We start from the raw sequence: 25,726 nt of genomic DNA, 5'->3' as shown, positions 1-25,726 counted from the left end.
ATCACATTCTGGATTCGCTAATAGTTGGAACTCGTCCATTTTCGAATGGCGTTTACAAAGGGAAAAGTGTGGTGCTTGTATGACGATACATCCATTTCAAATAAAAACGTCTCGAATGATTGAGTAGAATAAAATAGTGTATCTTTACACTGTTTGACGATACACATGCTGTTGCTATCGTTTTTTCATAATTTGTAGCTTTTGAAACGGTCACTCATGTTGGGAAGACCCACACAATAATGGAACGGGCCAATTTCAAATAACCGAAAGTTGCTAGTTGCTGAGAAATGGTAAAATCCGAAGGAAAGTGGGTGAGGGTTTTTTCTGTGTGGTTATTACAGTATTTGCATTCGACGAAAAAATTGCCAGTTGTCCACTTAGTAAATAGAGCCGTGTGAGATAAACGGTATAAACATGTTGGCACCCCTCTGTTTTCGTCTTCCATTCATCACGTCCCAGACCTGGGCTCTTTGCTCTAAATGGCTCATCATGATTCGGCAACTATCGGAATTATCCGGAAATAACACGAACTGGTTCTAACCGGTTTTGAAAAGCAGAAAAAAGCCAAAATTTTCCATCACGCTACAGAAGGAAAAGGTAAAATAAAGAGGTGTTGGTGATATTTGGAGTTTTGCGCTCATTTTGACGAAAAGCTTGAGTCTATTCATGCATTTTTGGGCTAATAACAGTCCTGTGATGTGTGTATGAGTTTACTTCCGGGTTTGAGTTCAGCTGGATCGCATGTTCAACACTCGCGCCGTAAACAAGCTACATAAGCAGTCGAGCAGTGAAGCGGTTTGAATTTACTGACATTCGAGGTGGTTTCTCAAAAGCGCTTGCTTGCGTTTTCAGGAATAAGTATCTAAGGTAAGAATTTATCTGAAATTGAAGATGCATAATGTGTTATCGTTGTGGCATGCAACATTCACGTGGGCTAGTATACATGCCATGGTCATGTATCCTGCATTCGATTGTTTGTTCACATGTTAAACCTACTACACATGCGTAGTACGGTTTCATTCACACAGGTTTTGAGTAACAGTCATCACTATGTTTTAGAGGGATTTGCCCAATTTAACGAAAAGTCTATTACAGTAACTACGTAATAATAGTTGTGCAAGCTGTTTGTGTTTTTTAAAGAGTGCATTTTTATGTCGGTTTAATAACTATCATTCATTCATTCATTCAAATGCAGTACAAAGCGAAACATCAGCTCATCGCAGTCGCTGCATTTATTACACTATAATTCTACACTCTGTCAAGCCATAGACAAGGGAGCAAGTGTAAACATACACACATATTAGCATGCATGAATTTATATGATGTAAGGTTGATAAGCGATGCATTGTTATGCTCCGTGTGAATATTAATGGCCACTCTGTAAATTTACGTTCACGTCCAAAACAAAATCAACAAGGTATGAAGTTTGAAACCAGTTGAGACTGGTTTGGTGTGGTTGATATCTGATGAAATGTACAGTATATAAACACATTGGTCATCACTTGTTTTGTAATCATCACTGGACAAAAAAAAAAAAGAAACAGAGTTATCTTTGACTTAAAAAGTATTTTAAAACCAAAATAGTTAAATAACAAAACTAATTTGTCTTCAGGGAGAGTGATATCCATTAGGCTGTTTATACAAATGAGAAGTCCAGGAAACATGACAGCATTGACTGAACATGCAAACCAGCTACTGGATTTCAATCAGAAGTTGGATATAAATCTGTTAGATAGTGTTGTCAAATGTCTGTATAATGGAGAAGGCAATCAGGTATGTGACTTTTAATAGTTTTTTTTTTGTCAGGTGTTTAATAAGGCAAATATTTATGGTAGGTTCAGTTCTTCTTGACTCCCAGGAAATAAATTTCCAAGTTAATAGGACCTCTCTAGTCAAGAAAGCAGTTTTTGTTAACTCATCTGAGTTGTCATCAGGTCAATAGAACATGAACTGTGTATCTTGTGTACACATTTGTGCATATACACCCATTATTAATTCAAATGTATGACCTTCACACTTGATCACCTATTCTACGTGTTGTGTACCACCTTGAACGACTGTCCCAATCTGAATTGTCCATGGAAGAGAGTAGCATCTGTTTATATGCAGATTTATGAAGGACACAATTATAATTTTGTTTATAATAATAGTTATCACTTATTGACCTTTCATAAGCATCATTTGGTAAGTGCTAACATGTATTATAAGAATAGATCCCTGGCAATACTGACTAGTAGACTGAAAGAGTTGTCATTTGCACTCATGCTGATCATTTATGAAATCAAACAATTGGGTAGTATACACAAGTAAGATAGATTTTCAGTCTACTCGAAAAAGATGTTTATGGAGAAAATTGGGGATTTTTATATATTAATTTTTGTGATGTACTAGAACTCAGTCTGATGAACACAGTACCAGAACAGTCATCACTAGTGCTATTTGCACTGCAGTGCTGCAGTGCAGTCCTAAAAACATGATACTTGAGTGCCAGGGGTGTACTCAGGACCGGGAGCAGTGCTTGCAGTTTTCATAATGCTCTTTAAAGTACTGCTGCTGAGAAAACCACAATTTAATAATCCTCGTAATGTAAATGACATCGACTGACGTCGTAGTCAAACATACAGAGACAGAGCGGAGACCAAACTAGAGTTGGTACTCACCCCACCACAACGTATGCATTTTTGCATTTGTTTTAAAATAGCTTGGGTGGTACTCGTACACATTGGGATAACTCGGAGAAGCACATGTTTGTGATTTTATTGACTGTTTTCTGAGATGACACATTGGGTTTGGAAATACAAGTTTAAATCAATCACAAAACAGCCATAACTGATACTTTCAAAGAATTAGAACATGGAAGGAAAATAACGGGAGCATCAATGATATTTTTGCCAAACTCAAGATCGCATGTATCTAGCTACTTAGTGTACAGTAAGTATGGAAGTGTAAAGCTTAGTCCGCTCTGGTCCGTGCGATACTTGTGAAGTTAATTTTGAAGTTTTCCCGATTATGTTGTCCAAACACGACCTACATGTAATCTCTGTAATCTGTAAAAAAAATTGTCATCTATCTAATGATTTTGGTGTTTTCAAATTTATGTAATGATCAACCAAATGCCGACGCTAGTGTACATGTGCAACTGTAAGTGTAATCCAGCACGTTATACAAATGATACAAGTATTACTATTAAAGTTAGTTTGTACCCGGCCAAGAATATCAGTTTTCAATTTCAATTACACAAATTGTCGTTGTGTAACAGTGTTTGGATGGTGCTGGAGCAGGTCCCTCAAAATATAATTTTCTCTGGCTATAATTTATATATATATATCTTTATAGAAATATGTGTTTCACCCAGACTGGGTGTCTGGCCGTATGTACACACCGGAAAGAAACGTAGCAGAAACACTGTCACTTGGACAAAAAAATATAACAAGGGACTCTTTGGAGTAGGCAAGAACTACACGTAACCAATATGTGTGAACAACCACTAATATGTTGATAAATTACCTGGGTCGGATTTACCAAATGCTCCCACCAGATAAACAAACATATTCCATTGCACATGTGTAAACCTACTTCCGTAGTGTTGGCACATAGCCTGGTTGCACCTTGGGCTTTAAAGTGCTTTCACTGAAAGTAGTGATAGAGCGGCTTGTTCATGAGCCAGTATTAAAATAAATTAAAAAAGAGGACATCTCCCCATTTTCACACAAATTTTGCACTCCAATTTCATACCAGGAAGTGTGTATTGAAACTAAAAATGTACTACAACCAATTCAAAGGCGGTATCATAGTGTTTACCCGTATAAATTTTAGTTATATGGTCATATATTTGGTATAGTGCAGTTTGACATTTCCTTTCTATTTACATGTACTACCTCTCTAGCAACGTATGGCACAAGACGTTCTAACAACTTTAAAAGAACACCCAGATGCTTGGACGAGAGTGGATACAATACTTGAGTACTCCAACAATCAACAAACAAAAGTAAGTATTACCTATAATTTAGCTGTTAAGAAAATGAATTACCTTGAAGCTCAAAGTTTGACTGTTACATGAGGAAATACCAACCTCAGTTAGGGGAAAACAGCTTGATAACACTGACCAGAGCTAGGTTGATTCTCCATCATCCGTCAATTTTTTTAAAGTTGAGTTAAGTTTATAAGTGTATAATTTTTTATTTTAAGCAAATATTTGGGGTATTTTTGGTCACAAAACCATGCCCATGGCAACAGCCAAGTGGTGGTACATACTGCAAAGATGATAACGTTGGGTGGGCAAGTGAATAAACATTGATAAACATTTTTTTAAATGATCACAAACTTTACAGTTGTACCACAATGCCACTGGCACTATTGTTTTTTGGTTGTTTTTTTTCGTAATTTGTAATCAGGTAAACCCCATTGGCTGGAAAAAAAATATATTCTACTACAATGAATGACAACCATAGTAGTGAACAATTTTTCAGTACTCACAGAATTGAAGAAATTTTCTTTTGAAGCCATAAGCTAGTTATGATGGGATATATATTTTGTAGGGGTGTGTTTGACCAGGTTTATAGGTGATATTAACCAAGAATGACGAACTACTATGGTTATTTTCTTAATAGTAGCATAGTTGAACTGTTTCTAGAAAATAGTCATTGACAACTAATACAACCTTTGAGGTGTTCACCTTGTCCATCTAAGGTACCATTTATGTAACAAAACAAAAAACAGCAGACTCTGAGCTAGTTTGATCGCTAGTTCGATCGCTAGGTCACTTGTAGTTTATATTTTGTAAAGTTTTACTATTCAATTTTTGAAAGTAGTTTTGAAATATTTAAGACTTGAATTAATTTTTGAATTACTTGTCTTTGTATCTAAAATACCAGTTTGCCAAAATTAGTTGGACTTTTCTTATCTATCTTCATAGTGGGGAAACTTCAATATCACTTTTTCATTCATTGCATGTTTGCAATGTTACATAGTGATACAAAATATCTTCCCTTCTACAAATGTACCACAAGATAGTCGAATAAATTGTAGAAAAATCTAGTTATAAATTTACAGACCTCCCAATCACTTAAGTATCCTTTACAATACATTATGGTAAGGTTGTGAGAAAAATTGCATTCAGTAATTCCTCTAGATAGTCAAATCTATTAATATATTACACAGAACCAGTTGACATAATGTTTAATAAGGGTTTTCTTTTTGTTCATAATAGTATTATGCACTTCAAATTTTGGAGACTGTCATCAAAACAAGATGGAAGGTGTTACCGAGGAGTCAGTGTGAAGGAATAAAAAAATATACAGTTGGACTTATTATCAAGTTATCCTCTGACTCCAAAAATCTAGAGGTGAGTTATACTTATTTTCCAAACATGATGCTTTGTCCATCAGCAAGAATTTTATGTGTTTGTGTGACACTGGCATAAAATATTGAAATAAATACAAGATTGTCATCAATTAGAGTTACCTGAACTCTACAAGGGCAAAACAAAAGAGAAAGTTGTGAGTGTGCTTAACCCTACATAACTGACTTTCATATTGTATTTCTCATTTCAATAGAAAGAGAAGGTCTACTTGGGTAAACTGAACATGATACTTGTGCAGATTTTGAAACAAGAGTGGCCCAAGAACTGGCCATCTTTCATTGGTGATATTGTTGGTGCCAGCAAAACAAATGAATCACTTTGTCAGAACAACATGCACATTCTAAAGTTGCTGAGGTAAGTGCAGATTTTGTAAATCACTTGAAAGATGTTTCTGTTGGATGAGTTTTTGCAAAATGTTCGTTACCCATTCAGTCTTGCAAATTTTATGAGAAAGAAATTAATAAAAACCAAACGAAAATGTTTGGCATCAAACCGTCCACGCTTATGCGTGGTTGTCTGAATATACACATGGTGATATTAAAAAGTGTTCCCCATTTTTCCCCATCGTCCAATTTTTATGTATTATACATCAATGGAAAGCTTACTTTCCGTACTGCAACCTTACAAAAAATGTATCTTTGAAGACAAAAATACGTCGAGAAAAAGCACTGTCAAATGAGACAATGATCGTGTGATGATCAAGCGACAAAAAAACAAAGGAATTTTCAGCACACGGCAAGTATATTTTGATTGCTCATATCTGACTGATACATAGGTAATTGGTCGTTTAATCTGTAATATTGGTTTTCTTACTTTCTGTAGTGAAGAAGTGTTTGATTTTTCCAGTGGCCAAATGACCCAGACAAAAGCCAAACATCTGAAAGACAGTATGTGCAATGAGTTCTCACAGATATTTCAACTTTGCCAATTTGTAATGGTAGGTTTCCACTCACTTTGTTAGTCATCTAGTAATATTGTACTAGCTGCTTCCGTATTCAAGTTGTTTTTTTTGTTGATGTGTGTATTTTAACAGACCTGTATGAACTGTACTGCTCATCATATACATGTTTCAACTGAACATTGCATAATTATTCCCCATATTTTATTGTGTTGGTTATTTTTAGTCCCAAATGGGCACTGCCCGGCTAGGGCAGGGGACTTATAAGTTGGGGTTCATGCATGTGTGCGTGCATACGTGCGTTCACCCTCATATCTCTAGCATGCACCACCCAATTTCAACCAAACCTGGCACAAGATAATAATTAATATGCTATATGAGACATATGTTTTACGAATGGCGGCCAAATTTGTTGTTAAATTTCACAATATGCATCATAACTTTGGAGGTATTATACATAGTGACCCCATTCAAGTGCCAACACCCATATCATCAAATATAAGCTTTCTTTTAAGACCCTGACCTTTGACCGTGGAAGCCTTTTGCAAGGTCAAATAGCCAAATTTGGGTTATCTTCATTATTTTCATAGCATTTTGAATCTAATATTTCAAGTGGTGGTGATATTGTAATCATGTCTTTGATTTTGGGAGACATACACATCACTTAATTTCATGACTGTGACCTGAATAGCAAAATGGCAGCCATGTTTGTGATAAACAAGCATATTTTGCCTGTTATTGTCAAAAGTTTGATACATATGGACACCATTCAAGTGTCTAGCCTCACATCATCAACGACTAGCTTTCTTATGACATTGACCTTTGACCACAACAAACTTTCAAGGTGAAATGACCAAAACTTTCTTTCTCTGTTTAACTCAAGAAGTTCAATAAACAAAGATTCTATTTAAATGTCTATACCCCAAAGGTCCGCTTTCTTTTCATATCTTGACCTTTGCCTTTGATCTCCATATTCAAGGTCAAATGGCACATTGGTCAATAAATTGTGAAGTTTTGTATCACCGAGACACCATTCATATTTGCACAATAACTTTGCCATAAAACATATAAGTTGGGGGCTATGTCTTCGATTGAAGGCTTGTTGAATTACTGGCATTCCTACCATATGTGTACTACATAGTGTGATAGTTTGATACTGTCTAGATTTTTTTTAGAAGTGAATAACTGTAGAGTTGTATTTCCTTTGAAAGATATGGGTACAATCAAGAATTTTACTCTAGTTTAAATACTCCAGGCATATTTAATGAGTTTGTGACTTTACAACTGTATCATCTCATGATTCTCTATAAACCAGCAGTGTATTTGCTAAGGTTGGGGTACCTGGGTAACAGAAAGTGTTGAAATCAGGTCAAACTGACAGTTTCTCATTCCTTAAGCTTTAGTTGGGAACTTTGGTAAAGAAACTGGAATACTCATGTAAATATTACAAACATCCCTTCCTTTACTCCCATGGCAAAATACTGACCAGATCTCTGCTTGTTCAAAATTCTGTTGTAAAGCAAGTCAGTTAATCAAACTTGTACCTTTTTTTCTTCAGGACAACTCACAAAATCCCACCCTTGTCGGAGCAACGTTGGAAACTCTTCTACGATTCTTGAACTGGATACCTTTGGGCTATATTTTTGAGACAAAACTCATAACAACACTTATTTATAAGGTGAGTTCTGATTTTGAGTTTATTAATGCAAAAATACTATATAAGATCTTGGAAAGATTTTGATGACATCAGTTTGGAATTTATGACACAGTTTGTAATCTTAGAGGTTTTGGTGGTTATTGTTATTTCCGAGTGATATATTTATGTGGTAATCAACTACTAAAACAGGTTGAATAATGTCAAGGAACTGGTAGCATTGTCATCAGGTCAGTGTGCCCTCTAAACCAATTTGATGTGCCACTGATGCACACAATTTCTAGTGACGCATCAATATTTGGTGTTCCCCTATCTCTTACTATGTAGGGACTCACAAGAACTGCCAGTTGTTGTCATTTTGACCCACAACAACTAAATTTGGCTATCATTAGAGGGTACCAATAACTTTGAAAAACACTGCAATCTGTTACTAGGCCCCATTTTGCATATGTAACCACATCTCAAAGTGTCAACTCAGATTTACTTGTGTGTTGGCATTTTGTATGCTGACCGATTTCAAAATTGTTACCTCAGTGAAAAGACTGCAACTTAGGAGTGTTAGGAAAACTTTTTGATCGCACAATGAGCTTGCAGGGTAGACACATTGATGTGATAATGTGTAATGTTTGTAACTCAAGTTTAACTTCTTCTTTTTTTTTATAGTTTCTCAATGTGCCTATGTTTCGAAATGTAACACTGAAGTGCTTGACTGAAGTTGCTGGTGTCCATGTAAATCAGTATGATGAACAGTTTGTTGTATTATTCACATTGACTATGAGTCAGTTGAAACAGGTGGGTCACTGTCTTGTACTGATCAAAAGAAGGAGCTAAGAGTAGAATTTAGTCCATTATGATAAGGAAAGTTGAAAAAAAATTATATCAAAAGTACAAAATTTGCCTTTCCTCTGTATGCAAGTTTGACTAAATGTTGTATTTTGTAATTCAACAAACAACATTTGGAATGGAATTGATCTGCAGACTGCTGATGTAAATGCAATACATAAAAGAAGTGTTATTGTTCATATTGGTATTTTCTGATATAGATAGTGAGAAGCTGAAAAACTATTCCATCATGGTGGCAGGTTCTTGTATCATTTTATGGCCTATAGTGTTCAATGAGGTACCAATAGTTGTAATGCTAGCAAGGGGAGAAGACTATTATCAATGTTGACAACTGAAGTTAACCAAATCAAGAAATTTACATTGAAAGGATTCACCATTCCTGAGCTCCAGATATTATGACTTCTTTAGCATTCTCGGAGGTTACAAATTACTAATATGATAGTAGAGGAGAGTGACTTTGTTTTGACATTTTTTGGCCTTCCTTTCAGATACTGCCACTGGATACAAATCTCAGAGATGCGTATGCAAATGGTAGAGATGATGAACAGAACTTCATTCAGAACCTTAGTCTGTTCCTGTGCACTTTTCTCAAAGAGCATAGTCAGCTTATAGAAAGAAAATCAGATCTCCACACTGGCTTAATGGAGGTAAGATTGAACTGTATTAGTTTATCATTTTTGTTGTGAAAACATCAGACTTCATTAAGTTTATCATCCATATTGTGTATGATTTTAATTACTTAAATTGTTTGCGGGTCACATTACTTTGTCATGAACAACAAATTTCAGAAATATAGTTATTCACAAAGCATATGCAATTTTCAGTGAGTATTTTGTACACTTTGTTACACAGGCATTACAGTACTTGGTGTTAATATCAGAGGTTGATGAAACAGAAATTTTCAAGATTTGTCTGGAGTACTGGAATAGCCTGGCATCTGAACTCTATAGAGAAAGTCCCTTTTCCTCCTCGCCATTCCTGTTGGGGCAACAAAACAGTGAAATGCCTGTACGAAGACAGCTTTATAATCCTGTTCTATCAAAGGTAAGCTTCAAAGTTCTGTGTGGTAGTACTTTATTATTGTACCATGATATTTGAATTCAGATGTTAGCAAAGTGCATTTGAATGTTGATGCAAACTGATAAAAAAAAACCTTTTTTCCAATATGCTGCAGCTGAAAATCGTGTACCCATACTGTGTGTGTGTGTGTGTGTGTGTGTGTGTGTGTGTGTGTGTGTGTGTGTGTGTGTGTGTGTGTGTGTGTGCTAGGAAACTTTTATTTATTGTGTATCTAGTCATGTCCCTGACCTCTAGTGTAAAACTTGAGCTGCCCATTCGAGGATAAGAAACAAAATTTGCTATTAAAAAAAGTTTGATGATTTTGTGTTCTAGGTAAGACGAGTAATGATATCAAGAATGGCAAAACCTGAAGAAGTTTTAGTTGTAGAAAATGACCAGGGAGAAGTTGTGAGAGAGTTCATGAAAGATACAGATTCTATCAACTTGTACAAAAACATGAGAGAAACGCTTGGTAAGTGTCAGCAAATTGACGTCTTTTCAGTTGTAATTGTAAGTGTATGATGGCAGGTGGTACAGGTAAAAAATAACACTAACAGTGTGTTGGACAACTACAATCACCTGATTGAATGACCAAAACTAGGAGTAGTGAATTTTTATCCACAAGAGCTATTATGTCAAATGTCTCATATTGAATATAGCAAAGACCCTTACCGGTAACAACTCAAAGGATTCTCTATAGATCCCTGTAAATATGTAAGCTTGTCAGAATGGACTACTATGTTTACATGTGTAGACATGTTGTCAGCCCTGTTCTTTACTAGTTATCCATACTACTATACAATAGCCTGCAGTTCTGACTTCTAATTGTCATTTCTGTTGGAAAATTTTACAGAAAGTGTATATGTATGGAATAAGTAGTTGATTTATTAGTCTCCACATGGAGCATTACATATTTTCATGACATGAAAGTCACTGTGTACAATGACTGAAAGGAGATTTGGTTCTTTTCAGTATACTTGACTCACTTGGACTATGCTGATACTGAGCAGATAATGACAGAGAAGCTTCACTTACAAGTGAATGGCCAGGAGTGGTCATGGAAAAATCTGAATACTGTAAGTAACGCCCCTTTGAGGAGACGTAACATTAGACCTGGTAGCCCAAGCAGTTTGTTTAACTTTTTTTTTTTGTCCATTTTCTTTTTCACTTCTAGTATATTTTACCATGAAAGACTAACATCATTGTCATCAAAACAAGCTGTCTACTTTTGTGGTTACAGGTTATATTGGATATCACATGGTATGTCAACAGCAGTATGTACAAAATATGAACCTTACCAGTAGGGTGTGGTCCAATGGAATGTGCTGTCTTTAGCATATGATAATGATATATAGAATTTATAGAAAATATCACTTTCTTTCCACAGTGAATGTGCTGAACTACTAGTTTATTGAAACCTGTTGATATTGATACAAATTACATTGTGGAATCCTAATATTGACCAGAAATGTACATTTTAGAGGACCAGTAATATGCCTAAAGTTTGACACCCAATTTTACCATTTCAGTTGTGTTGGGCGATAGGATCTATAAGTGGAGCCATGCATGAAGAAGATGAAAAGAGATTCCTGGTGACAGTCATCAAAGATCTTTTAGGGTTATGTGAACAGAAGAGAGGGAAAGACAACAAGGCAATCATTGCATCTAATATTATGTATGTGGTCGGACAGTACCCAAGATTTCTTAGAGCACACTGGAAATTCTTGAAAACTGTGGTCAATAAGTTATTTGAATTCATGCATGGTAAGTTCATATCAAGAGGAATATGTTGTAAGCAATGAACTCGCACTTTTCTCCCTTCCTATCCTTTGCCTTATACCTTCCTGTTCATTCATTCGTTTATTACCAAATAATAAAGTTCTGATAACTAAAATGATATGATCAGTGAAGTCAAGAGATTTCATTTTAATTTCTTCTTTGACTTACAGAAACACATGATGGTGTTCAAGACATGGCTTGTGATACCTTCATCAAGATTGCCCAAAAGTGCCGGAGACATTTTGTTCAAGTGCAAGTAGGAGAAGTTATGCCCTTTATTGAAGAGATTCTCAACAGTATAAATACTATTATTTGTGATCTTCAACCACAACAGGTAATATCTCTAAATTGATGAAAGGAGATCATACTTCATGCTTTCTATTGCAATCAATCAACTTACCTGATGCATAACAATTAGGCTATATTTGCATACTCATAACGCCACTCGGCAAGAATTCTTTGGTCTCGCGAAAGACAAGACTTTCCCCTCACCAATACTACCAATACTAGCCAGTTCTTATTTGCCTAGCTTTGCATATGCCTTGCTACTCTCATACTTCGGTAAAGTTCTTCAAACATTTCATGGCACTACCGTTGCAGGTATTTCCATTCTTTCTTGTCTCTTTTGACATTGTTCTCTTTTCTTTTGAGGTTCTTTGTAGTTTTGACCCGTTTATTAGCGTGGCAGGGTCGTTTTTCTCTTAGACGTACATACATTTAGTGTAACACGTCGGGTCTTTACTTCCAGTTTGCCAATTTGGAATTTTCCTTAGAAGTAAGGCCGTGTTCTCCTTCTTTCTCATGTTTGCAATGACACAAACATTCAGATCTGTATTGCAAATGACAAGTTATTTGTTACATTCCTTATTTAGGTTCACACATTCTATGAAGCTGTTGGTTACATGATTAGTGCACAAACAGATACTGGAGTACAAGAGCACCTCATAGAGAAATACATGTTACTGCCAAACCAAGTGTGGGATGGAATTATTCAACAGGCGTCTAAGGTAATTAAATAGACAAATGAGTATTTTATGTTACTGAACTTTTCAGATTTCAATTGAAGAATTTGTTTCACATAAGAACCATTCTGTGATAGTATACTTTTCTTGGGTGTAAGCCAAAGACAGCTAATTTACTTTCTTGAAATAGCAGTTCTGCCAATGTCTATGGAAAATGTTAACCTTCACGTTTACAAAAATAATAAGAAATTGAATTTTCATGCCCAGCCCAAGTGTTCAATAACAGTCACCATTTTAGAACATTTGATTGCTCTTACAGTGACTTGCTATTAAAGTTTTTCCTGATTTTTATTGCTCAAATTTGTTGAAATAATTGTCATATCTTTTGTATTTGCAGAATGTTGATGTTCTCAAAGAACCAGAAATTGTAAAGCAGTTAGGAAGTATACTGAAGACAAATGTTAGAGCTTGTAAAGCAGTTGGCCATCCATTTGTACTGCAGGTAGGCATTACTTTTGACATTGTAATATTTTACAGTACATTGATAGAGATTGTGGTTGGAAAATATACTTTCCAAAGTGTATGCATGTCCATTGTTGCTGAATAATTGATTTTCTGTAATTGACAGATTATTCTTTTGTATATGAATAAATCCTGTTTAAAGCATACAAAATAAAAATTTCTCAGTTCAAAACAGATCTGAGGTAAGGGGCCGTGTCATTTTAAAACTGACACATGACAAACGTAATTCCTTCGTTTAGAGGGGGTGGGTAAGATTTCATTTTGTGTGTGTCAAAATCGCTATAAGGATTTTTTATTCTTGCTATAAAAATGGAATCAAAAGATGCAATGCTATTTTTCTTGTCTTTAAAAAATGACAGAAACATTGCCGACATACACAGAGAGAGATGCATATAAAGTAACCATATGGCCAAGTAACCCACCTAGCCAGGGAATGATGTACAATAAATGAATGACAAAAACAACCACTTGAATGCTGCAAAAACATGGTTTTATTATTCACCAACAACTAAACAGAAGTTCCTGAATTCAAGAGATTTTTTTTCATTTGTTGGGTCATATCATGTATATATATATCTTCTATTAATGTGAAAACCAAAAAGTTTGATCGCCTGAAATAATTATTCAGCAGTAGTTTAGTAATTCCAAACAGATTTGTAGATGTTTTCAACTGATAAGTTGAAACATGCATGTGAAAGCTGTGGCCGCCGTCAACGTGTTCATCACTGTCGTGGTGCGACAGTCAAAACCAACGTGTATAAATTAGGGAAACGTGCGAATAAAAACAACTCCACAGAAACAACTTGAAGGCTAAAAAGCATGGGAACTGGTAAATACAATTTCCAGTTGAAGCTATGTTTTGCAGAGACAGCAAAATGTTTTACAGTTTGAATTGCAATTAGAGTTTGTTGTGTTTATAGATGTCATGGTATATGATATAAACATACATGTAGGACAGGTCGTTTATTTCCCCATTTTGCATTAAGATATTTGGTTTTGAGGGGGAGGGGGGGATTAAACTAAAACAAAGGAATTACGTTTTTGTGCATCAGTTTTAAAATGACACTGCCCCTAACTATTTGGTATAACCAGCCAGTAAGTTATCAACCACTAAGGTAGTTTTACAATCTATGTTTACAGCTTGGTAGGATATACCTCGACATGTTGAATATATACAAATGTATGAGTGAAAACATCTCAGGAGCAATAACATCAAATGGAGAGATGGTCACAAAGCAACCGTTGATCCGTAGTATGCGTACTGTGAAGAAAGAAACCCTGAAACTTATATCAGGTTGGGTCAGCCGTTCAAGTGAACCTCAAATGGTAGGTATAGTTCACTATTGTAAGCCGTCATTTTGATTCTTAGATGATTTCAAGACAGTGTTAAAGTACAAATATGTAATGTTGAAGTACCAAATATTACAGAATGATTAGTTGTCCTATATCAAAATAGGTAAGTTTTGCTGTTGTGTGTGTGGTCATCAGAATGTATAAATGAAACAAGACCAGACAATGAATAGAAAGTTCCTGTAGAGAGATACTCTTATATGTTGGCAAACAAGTGAAAATTTCAACAGAATTTGTGACATGATATTGTAATTATTATTATTATTATTATTATTATTATTATGTAATTAATCATAATCAGTGAGGAAGTAGAGGTGAAGCTATTGCATTGTATCGGATGATTTGTTTTGTTGTGAACCTATGAAATATTCAGTTAAATTTCTAGTAATCACTTCCAAATTGTTATCTTCCAAATAGGTTGTTGAGAACTTCATTCCACCATTACTGGATGCAGTGCTTGGTGATTATGCCAGGAATGTTCCAGCAGCTCGTGAACCCGAAGTTTTGAGTACCATGGCAACAACAATAAATAAATTAGAAGGACATATCACAGTTGAAGTACCAAAGATCTTTGATGCTGTGTTTGAATTTACATTGGATATGATAAATAAGAATTTTGAGGAATACCCAGAACACAGGACCAACTTTTTCTTGTTACTGCAAGCAGTCAATTCACATTGTTTCCCAGCATTACTCAATATCCCACCCATGCAATTCAAACTTGTTTTGGACTCTATAATCTGGGCTTTCAAACATACTATGAGGAATGTTGCCGACACAGGTGAGTGCTTTATTAAACTAAAACAAATATTAAACATTGCTACTTTCAGATCATAAAGTTTGTTACAACAATCCCAAAACATCACATTGGTGTTTGCCAGGGTTGTACCATAATGGAATGACGTCGCTTGTCTTTAGTAAATACATGAAACAAGTTGGGAGTATTAACACAGCTTGGATTTCCATAATGATGTTACAATTGAAGTTAGGTCTTCTCTGCATATTTGTAAATGGTTTCCTTTAACCTATGCTTGTACTGTAGCCCTCTTTGTCCAAGATTGTAAAATTCTCAAGAAAACACATGCTTTGCTTTTAAATAATCATTGTCTGAGAGTGTTAGTTGGTTGATAATAAGGTGGCATATTATTTATTATTATCTTTCTTTTATTCAGGTTTGAATATCCTGTATGGTCTACTTCAGCATGTCTGGCAAAATGAGCAGGCCGCACAGAGTTTCTACCAAACCTACTACACTGACGTCCTTCAGCATGTTCTCTCAGTAGTTACAGATACTTCTCATACAGCAGGTATGGTGTAACTCTCTTACAGGTTCACTGTGAACTTATTTCACAATGGACGAGGATTTCAGAGTGTATAGCTACAATTTTACAGCTTCTAGTCATCTGATGTGTTTCTGTATCTCCAGTATATTTTGCACCAATTTTCAAAGCAGAATTAAGTGTCTTGTGATTCGTAATTTTAAGCATTATGGACACTCTGACTCTCTTACCAATGTTTCTCACATGTTGTACCAAAAGTACTGAAAAGTACCACGCTTATTTTTGTTACAGGACTAACAATGCATGCCACTATTCTGGCATACATGTTCAACCTGGTGGAACAAAACAAGATCACTGTACCACTGACACCGACACAAGGAAGTATGACAAATGAAATGTGCATTAAAGAATTCACTGCCAACCTCCTAAAAGTTGCATTCCCTCACCTTCAAGAGTAAGTCAATTATACCTAACATACCTCATATTCCAGAGATACTCAGTAATCTGAATGAGTTCAACACAAAGCATACTACAATTCATGTTGCCTGAAATTAGAGTTTTACTGCTTGTAAATAAAAGTGTGTCATGGAAATAACAATCACTCTGTTTCTTGGTCAACATAATAGCCCCATACCATGTACTATGCATGCATTACTATAGGCACATATGAGAATAAGTCAACCATCTTATTGTATTTTCACCATCAAGCATGAAGTAAAATGGTGTAACAGGTATTGAGAATGTATTCTCTTCAGAAAATAAAGTGGAAACAGTGTATTTTTCATGTACCCAGTGAAACATTAAAGACTGATATACATTTGTGAAAGTTGTACTCTTGTATCTGTTAGTTCCATGATTGACAAGGAATATGCTATTTTCTTTCTCATTGCAGTGCTCAGGTGAAATTATTTGTTACCGGGTTATTCAGTTTAAATCATGATATACCACAGTTTAAAGAACATCTCAGAGATTTCTTGGTTCAAATCAAGGTAAATTATGTTTAAAAAGTGACATATAACATAAAGATACAGTAGGCCTGCAGTATGTAGTACAGAGCCAACTATAATACCATAATGATATATGGTCTTTAGACTACTTTTGTGTCATTATAAAAGAAAACAACCAGTCTGCACAGGAAAAAAATGAATTTATTGTGTGTTGGAATTGTATCAAAGTAGTGTACCTCGATTACACATTTGAAGAAAGTCTTATATACCCTTGTACCACACACACACATGTCGGGTTCAAATAAAAATATATGTTTTTATACCGTAGTTGTTCTATATCATGATAACTCACATCTATGTCACTGATTCAGCAGTGCATGAAGTGTTAGTCAAACTCTTTCAAATTACCATAATTTTTTATGAGTTTTCATAAATTATGTCTTTCTTCATTCAGCTGGAAAATATCGAGGATAATATCTAATGACCCAATTTCTAAATTGACTAAGATAAGAAGTATGTATAGATGACTTATAAACATTCAAGGTTTGGGTGCAAATGAAATAGCTGTTTGTTCTAATTTAGCAATAGCCTTATAAATATTACGAGCCCTGTTACCCTGACAATAATATAATATTATAATTATTGGTGATATTACTTTGCACTGTCGTGCTTGCAATATGATGAGTACACATGATGTTAATAAATTGAATTTTTTTTGATACAGGAATTTGCAGGTGATGATACAACTGATCTCTATCTTGAAGAGCGTGAAACTGCCTTGCGACAAGCAGTGGAAGAGAAGAGGAAAATTCAGATGGCAGTGCCTGGAATAATAAATCCTCATGATATGCCAGAAGAAATGCAAGACTAGATATATGGGAATCAAGTGATTATCACATCATGCAGTTGTTCTTGCCATGCATTGTAGTGGTTTAATGCTTGCATTCTGTTTTTCTGTCAAATACCATAGTTAGTCATAGTTCCATACAGGTTTAATCAAGCCTGCTTACACAGATATTCTACTTACTTTACTAGAGAAACAAGTCAATTTGAATTACAGTCGCTGCATGGATAGGAAAGCAATAGTGTTAGTGTTAGTAATTTAACAAATTTTCTGGGAAATTATTTTTCAAGACAAAGAAATATTTGTACAGTTCTATATGTTTCTTGGGAGACCTGTCATCATATTTTGCCCAATAACCCTTGATCAATTTTTTCATTTTTAAAAAAAAATAAAGATATGTTAGTAAGCCGTGGATAACAAATTTGTGGGTTTCAAGATTATCATAAATGGAAAGTTTCATTTGTCGGATAGATGGTAGATATTTTTAGATTTGTATGGGAGACAGTTGCTAGAAGTGACATTGTAGTGCATCATTAGAAATCATGTCCCTGTAAGGGATATTTTCCTTGTACAGACATATTTACAGGTTTAGTAGCTTTACTGTTGAGCATCTAAAAAGACCATAATCTTTGAAAAAATAGAAAATAATGGGAAATAATTAACAATGAAGAGGGGCTGATTATATAAAATCAAAGAAATGGTGCTTTCCAGGGTTGGGATAGGGGTTGATGAATGTCAGGATTTGAAATATTTGTTTGTTTCTTTTTCAGTGTTTATAGTGTCATTATTTTTGGTACAATTTTCTCAGTATTTATTAAGAAACAATATTTTGTTTGATACATTAATTTCATAAAAACTAAAACTATATCCTGAATATTGTCTTTGTCAGATGTCATTTGTAAGTTGTATAAAAATGAGTCTAAATTCAATACAACAGACTTTCTCTAATTGTCTATGGCACTGTTGCAATTGACAAGTTGCCAATACATCATATTTGTTTTAACTTTTCAAAAAATTTGACCAGTACTGCTTTATAGACTTCAGAATCTTTCAATGGCAGATTTCAATTTTGAATTTTGTCTCGGTAAGATGTTGGTTTAGTAAAGCATGTGGTTACATATTGGAACAGTGATTTTCAGACTTCAGTATACTGAGGAGTCCATTTTGATACCATGTATCAAACATTGAAATTTGTAAGGTTTTGTAACGCCACAGTTGTGTGCCAGCCTTTGTATTTCAGATACCGATATGTAGATACATGGTGCAATGTTTTTGTAGCTGTAGTTTATTATGCTGTAAGCAGATCAAAATAGATGACGAGAATTTTCCATAAATGTATTTTTTTTCTATTTTCTCTAAAACATGGCTGCATTTTGCTCGGCCACTTACTGTAGCTTAGATAATTTGCATTGTGGAAGATGTGTAGTGAGACTGTAAATAATTGTTTCAAGTTGTCCAGTTGATAGGCTAGAGTATGTGTCCATGAGTGTTTGGCCCATCCCACCTTATATGAACACCAAGCTAAAGAAATAGAACCTCTGTAAGGAATTCAATAACTATAGACATGGAAGTAAGTTGTAGGATGTGCGAACCCTTCACAAGCTTGAACTTCTACCCAGACCAAAACTAGTTTCACAGCTTTTACATACCATCTAAGCTGGTTATATAAAGCAATACGCACTGTGTAAAACTGCAGAAGCTATACCTCTAAGCTATTTTTGACAGTGATGAATCAACAACAACTGCACTAGAAAGTGTTGAGGTGTTTTGCTATTTGTGTTATCTATAAGCAAGTTGCCACTGTTACACCCATCTCGAAAGTAGGATACAGAATTCCAATCTCTGATTCAATGTAAGCAATGCAGAATTTCAACGAGAAAATAGGTCTATCATGTGATTCTGGCTGCATATAGACTCACACAGTCTGCTGACTTTTCTGAATTGTCATTTACAGTTATAACTGTTGAGTTCACTTTTATAACATGCCCTCATTGATTACAAAGAACTAATTGCCCACTATGACAGAGCTGTTGCCATGAACAACAGATGTAACTGATGAGGACACACCACTTTCTGAATTCACAGCTAATTAGTCCAGGTTAAAGTAAAGTAATGAGTTTATTGAAGGCAGTGGACTGTGAGAGTCTAGACTGTATGGAGAATTGATCACAGGGCAGTAACATGTGATTTAGCTCATAAAACCATAATTTGAAGTCCCTAGGAAAGACAAAACCGTTATTGTATATATATCTATGAATATGAAGTGAATGCAAAACTGTGATATATTTTGCCATGTTGTCAAGTTATCATCCAAGTTTGTTAAATCTGGACACGTTTACCAAAGAATTGCTGTACATTGAATTCCAGGACTTTTATGTTAACGGTAACACCAACAAGTTTATCCTTGTGGTCAAAGCAAGCTATATATATGCAGGGATGAAAGGCCAGGTTGTGACACTATGTTGGCGCATGAACAAAGCATAAGTTTTGCATTGAGGTTTTTTGTTTACTTTTAAAAGTTGTGTCACTAATTGTGCTGTGAAGACAAGTATGTCATCAGTTACTTTTCAAGGAATTTCTTATCTTTTTTTCCATCAAAGTATATAACAGAAGTTTATTTGTAAAACTTTGTTTTTGGACACAAGGTTAGTAGATACATGAAGTAGTGATTTATATGTAGTAGGCTTTTAGTGTTGCGGAATATATCAATGTTCACAGCATGTTTCTTTGTAAAGTCAAAAAGAGATTTAACATGAGGACTGATTATTTGCAAGTCTAAAGAGAAAACAGTTAAAGATATTAAAAGTTGAACCTATTATCTGTACGTGTAGGAGTTGTCTTTGTGTGGGTGGTTTTGTTATTTTCACAAAAAACATTTCATCATTATCCCATGGTAAGGTGTACAGTACTGTTGTGGGTCATCAGTCAAGATAAAATGTAGCACACCCTTGGCAATGCTGATGAGAAATCAGTGAAAATTTGGTGGGATGGGGATTTTAAATTTTGATTTCCCCCTGGGATTTGCTTCCAAGAAATCTTCGACAGTAGAAATTTTCATCACTACATATAATTTACACTTATTGAAGGCTAAGTGTACATTCTGAAGTTAACAATAAACTCTACATATGTACAAACTCTGCTCACTAAATTATATTTAATTTTTTTAGAATAAAATATAATGTATGGGGTCACCATAATGAAGCTGCAACTGGAGTATATTTTGAAACACATTTGTCAATGATAATGACTTCCCTCTCAATATTGTACACCATGAGGTGTATGGAATCATTACAAGTCAACTTGTATGTGTAGCTGTCTGTACACATGGCCACATACCATATACATATTATTTAAGCATGTACCATATGGTAAACTAGTGTAATGACCATTTTACAGTACGAACCTTACATCAGCGTCTCCACTGATCATAACACTTTGAACTTCCCACAAACCTGAAAACTTATATGAGACACATTGACTGTGAAATGATATGTGGGGATTACCAAGACTGCAAAGTGGGCCTAAATATTGAATATTTAATGAATACAACCATATACAAGTCGAAACTAACATGGTATCAAATTCAAAACCAAAGTTTTGCCCAAAGTTTTCCAGATAATCTACAACATACTCATAACCTTTGCAAAGGAATAAAATATTGACATATTATATGCTGGGTGGCCCATAAACATAATGTTGAACCATAGACCGTATAGGGTCTATGGTTGAACACTGTTCAGGGCCACCCACCATCTCTTGATAACAATAAATTCCAATTTTATGGGCAAAAAAGTGCTGCATATGTTTACACTATGTAGTGAGAGATGGATGTATGCTGTCACCTTATTCACAAGTCACTGAGCAGCCAAGCAGCAATGATGAAATAAAAAATGACAGCCATTAGTGTGTAAGAGCTTGTGTTATACTAAGTTTCTGTCTATCATTCTTGTCCATCATTATATAAGTTATAGTTTGTAGAGCAGTAAATATACTTGGATGCAGGATATTGGAAGTATAAGACATTTTATTTGATTTAACTGTGACAAAAGTGATTTCTCCTTACAGTTTTCAACTGAAAATTAAATATACATGTATTACATAATTTGATAAATTTTTGATCAACTACAAAACATTTTATTCTAAGCCTAACATTTCAATTACAAAAGGCACATTTCAAATCTTTCCCCGTGATAAAGCAAAAATAACATTCAAATTCTTCGAAGTTACAATCTTTTAATGAAGTCATCTATGATCTAGTAATAACCAAAATTACAAAGGGTTGGTCAAAAACCATGCCAAAATAATAGACACATTATCCCTGATTCAATTTGTCTAATTTAATAGCTCAAGTTTTCATCTATAAGTTGTAAAAGATAGTTAGATTTGCCGTATAATCAACCAATATAAACACACATATATAAAGCACTGGTTTTTGTCAAGAAATGGAAAATACAAAAATATTAACAGACAGATTAGTTTCCTATATTGATAAATATAACATATAACATCTTAATTACTGTACATCTAACTATATGATCTCTTCAAGGTACTCCCTATAATCTTTTGGTTATTTCCTTTTTGAGTAATTGGCTAAGTATTGTGGACATTTGCATCTACCTGACAATAACCAATTATAGTCAGATGCTGGTCATACAACCTTTTATTGTATTAGTATTACATAACTATCATCTGTGTTAACTCAGAAGCTACTCTTCTCTCAAAGATAACTATTATGGAATGGTATTGTCATCTCCAACATTTATCTTTTAAACTTAATTTTTCTTCACAGAATCATATGTAGTATAAACTAAAAATAATAGTGTGGTAATCAGAATTCTAGAAATTATTAGATATATTTACATTAAATTGTTACACTGTAAACTAAACTTATGGACAGACAATACTTTGTATCTGCCTACAGAGGGCAGTCATGAGATGTATTCATAAAACCCTTCTAGTCTGCATCATTGTCAATATCACTGTGTATAGAACTAACAGTTACATCATCATCTGAGTCATTATCATCATCTCTTTGAGATGAAACTCTTTCTTTGGCTGATGCAGAATGGCTGGTGGAGCCAGAGAATGAGAAGGAATAATCATGGTCATCATCGTCACCATCACTATAGTCTTCAAGAGCTCTGGCAGATGCTTTCCCTCCACTCTTTCTAAGGATAAACTCTTCTGGTACACCAGCTTCTCTCAGAGCCTTCTTATACTTCTTTTCTGCCTCTCGCTTGGCATTTGTCTGGAAATTTAAAGTTAATAATAGGCACATTATATTACATTTTACTCCAACATTATTGTAAATAGACCATATAATAACACTGACTGACTGATATACGAATGAACGAACATTTAACATCTAAAGTCATTTTGAACCCCTCTCCCTTCACATCATTCTAATCTTTTAGTTAGTCTGTCTACATGCTATAACAGTATGGAAATATTTGGGTGAGCAACACTAGGCACAAACAGATGAGTCTATCAAACAACTTACCTGTGATTCTCTCTCAAACAGCAGAGGTCTGCTTTCAATTCTTGTCATCATTTCTTGTAATTCTCTTTCATATTCTTCCTGTCTTGACCGTTCAGATTGCCTGAAAGAAGTGTCCAATTCTTAACTTAGTTTAACAACGAAATTAATGATTGTGAAAGTACATGTACATGTATTCTATTGACAAAATGCAGCTGTTGATTGTGTTCACTGTCCATTTACATGACGTGAACCATTTCACGAAAATCTCAGGAGGTGGCCATTACTTTCAACAGTCAATAGAACAATGGGGTATGTCATTCTTAGTTGGAAAATAGTTTCACTTGCCAGTTGTATATGTTGCTCTGTTGAAATAAAATAAGGTATAGTAGTACTACATGACATATAGAATGTCATGATGATATTGAACACTGTCAGTGTATCATGACAAAACAAAGTAACACGATAAAGCAATACCATGATATTAACTCCACTGTTCACTTTTTTCTGTATGTATCCAAAAAATAACTATAAAGAATTGAAGGTGGAAATTTCTTGATGAGACTTTATCACATTTTATTGTCATTAAATGTGTTTGCACTAATGTAGTCTAGCATAAACAACAATGATTTTTGTTGACACAAACAATGATAATAACTTACTTGAACTTCTTCACTTTATCCTTCTGGGAAGACCTCATTGTTTCTGACTGATCATTGGCCACAGCTTTCTCTGAAATAGATTTTCTTAACTTTCTCTCTTTCAACCTTTTCATTCTTTCTTTCTCCAAATCTCCTTTCTGTTTTTCCACTCTTTCTTCAATGCTCTTTCTGACTGAACTCTCTCTCAATTGTGCTGACTGTGTCATCTTTGCTGGGATCGAGTCACTTGGTATGTTGATGCTCCCTCTTGGTGTTGGTGACATGGATCGTACACTTCTATATGGCCAACGCTGCTCCTTTAATCTCATTTCATCTTCTTCCATTTCTTTCAAAATTTTTTCCTTGCTTGATCTCATCCTTTCAGTGCGAAGATTGAATGGTTGGACAGCTGTTGCTTCTTTCTCATATTTTTTCTTTGATGCTTTCTTTTGGAATTTCCGATAGAGTAGGTCATAATCTGGAACCTCATGATTGACTTTTGGTTTGAATTTGTGTTCCCTCGTAATGAATGCCCTGTTTTCACGGTCTTGTAACATTCTGTGTCTTGATCTGCCATCAGTATATTCTCTTCCCCTGATCTGCATATTTTGGGGTAACTGTGATTGTCTTAGCATTTCCTCAGCCCTCATTTTAATCCTGATCCTCCTGTATTCCTCCTCTTCCTCTATTTTGTCAGACATTGAGGTGTTGTACATATGTTGTGGTACTGGTTTTGCTCTGAACTGCTTGGGTTTGGTTTTATTTTCAGTTAGTGGGAGTGACATGGCTCGGCGATGCTTTTTCTTTTCTTCATCTCGTTCTAAGAACTTGAATGGTTTTTGAACAGACTTCACCATTTCTTTACTAAACTCTCTGTTTTGTCGTCTTCTATGTTCCTGTTGTTCAATGATTTCATCATACAGGGGGACAAATGTGTGACCAGGTGCTGGACTTGCTTTGAACTTCTTTTGGCATTCTGCCTCTTCTGCTTTCTCCTTTTCTAGAAGCTGTCTTTCTAGTTCTTCTGCTGCCCTGGTCTTTTTCTTCACTTTACAAGAGTCTCTGAGAGTCATTTTGAATGGTTTTGGAATTGTTATCTTTGGTGACCATTCCTTCTTTGAACTTGAGACTGACGATGCCCTGGAGCTGGTGCTATGTCGCCGAACACGAGTGCGAGAACGTGGAGCATAGTCATCCACTGAGAATCCTTCCCACATGTCATCAATGCGTGCCTGAGCTGATGATGGTCGTTCCTGGGCAGGGGCTGACGATATGCTTGCTGCATCATCATCTTGTCTGGCACTGGCATCTAAACTACTGGAATTCCAGGTAATGTCACTCCAGTCTTCACCAGAATAGCTACCACTACGACGAAGTTTACCTGGGCTAGATCTGCGAGCTGGGGATGACCAAGCCTTCTTTGCTGAGTGGGAGTGAGGTGCACCCGAGCTTCGTGGGAGTGGTGGTTTGGCCGACATGTCTCGTACATTGTCTTTTAAATGAGATCCTAACCTATAGCTCTTTTGCAACTCTCCCAGATCCCTGTTTACGTCTTCGATCTGTTCATCAATATGTCTTGTTTTGTGGTGATCTGCAAGGTGAATGCTCTCACCCGGATAAGACTCTGTTGTTACCTTTTCACTATACAGTTTTTCAACCATTTTGAGCGTCTTTTTATGTTCATGTTTTAATTGTTGCAATCTTCGATAAAATTCTTCATCAGTAAGATTACCTACTTCATCGGTTAGAGTCTCTATCATCTGGTCGGTCGAATTCAAATTGAGAGTCCGCGGCGATATTTGACCTGGGGGTTCAGCGAGTACGATATCCACCTCCTCTTCCCGACTTGTGTTGTCCAGGTGATATTCACCATTTATCCCAAGTTCCCCTTTCCATGAAGACCTTAGTGTTCCCCCTCTCTCGTCAAGGGTGGCGGCAAGTCTACTTCTTGGATTTACGGGATTTCTCACACATGAATTTGTGATAACGGACAAGCCATGACCGGTTGCCATGTTTGATTGCTTTCAAACAACTACAACACTTAGTCTCGATCTCGGGCACTGACTAACGAATACAGGTTAGTCAAGGTTTGTATGCACAAAACGATTG

At 35.4% G+C, this 25,726-nt stretch overlaps 2 protein-coding genes across 2 annotated transcripts; one reads left to right on the top strand and one right to left on the bottom strand.

The window, feature by feature from the left end:
* Positions 1-586: 586 nt before the first annotated feature.
* Positions 587-20,318, top strand: LOC144448278 (exportin-1-like). Its single transcript, XM_078138465.1, has 22 exons — positions 587-867; positions 1,613-1,773; positions 3,887-3,988; positions 5,210-5,344; positions 5,556-5,716; positions 6,185-6,299; positions 7,819-7,938; positions 8,578-8,706; positions 9,246-9,404; positions 9,610-9,801; positions 10,150-10,288; positions 10,789-10,892; positions 11,346-11,580; positions 11,766-11,929; positions 12,468-12,602; positions 12,955-13,059; positions 14,220-14,405; positions 14,847-15,210; positions 15,602-15,736; positions 16,001-16,163; positions 16,602-16,698; positions 17,381-20,318. The coding sequence occupies exons 2-22, from the start codon at positions 1,645-1,647 to the stop codon at positions 17,525-17,527; spliced, it is 3,216 nt and encodes a 1,071-aa protein (XP_077994591.1). The 5' UTR covers positions 587-867; positions 1,613-1,644; the 3' UTR covers positions 17,528-20,318.
* Positions 20,319-21,506: 1,188 nt separating this feature from the next.
* LOC144451788 (protein FAM161B-like) lies at positions 21,507-25,635 on the bottom strand. Its single transcript, XM_078142694.1, has 3 exons — positions 23,639-25,635; positions 23,001-23,100; positions 21,507-22,748 (listed from the first exon to the last, which is right to left on the bottom strand). Exons 1-3 carry the CDS (start codon positions 25,627-25,629, stop codon positions 22,455-22,457), a joined length of 2,385 nt encoding a protein of 794 aa, XP_077998820.1. The 5' UTR covers positions 25,630-25,635; the 3' UTR covers positions 21,507-22,454.
* Between the last annotated feature and the right edge of the window lie 91 nt (positions 25,636-25,726).

Source organism: Glandiceps talaboti, chromosome 2 (genome assembly GCF_964340395.1).
Source record: "Glandiceps talaboti chromosome 2, keGlaTala1.1, whole genome shotgun sequence".
In the NCBI taxonomy this organism is placed as follows: domain Eukaryota; kingdom Metazoa; phylum Hemichordata; class Enteropneusta; family Spengelidae; genus Glandiceps; species Glandiceps talaboti.
This window is presented reverse-complemented; position numbering and strand designations above follow the sequence as displayed.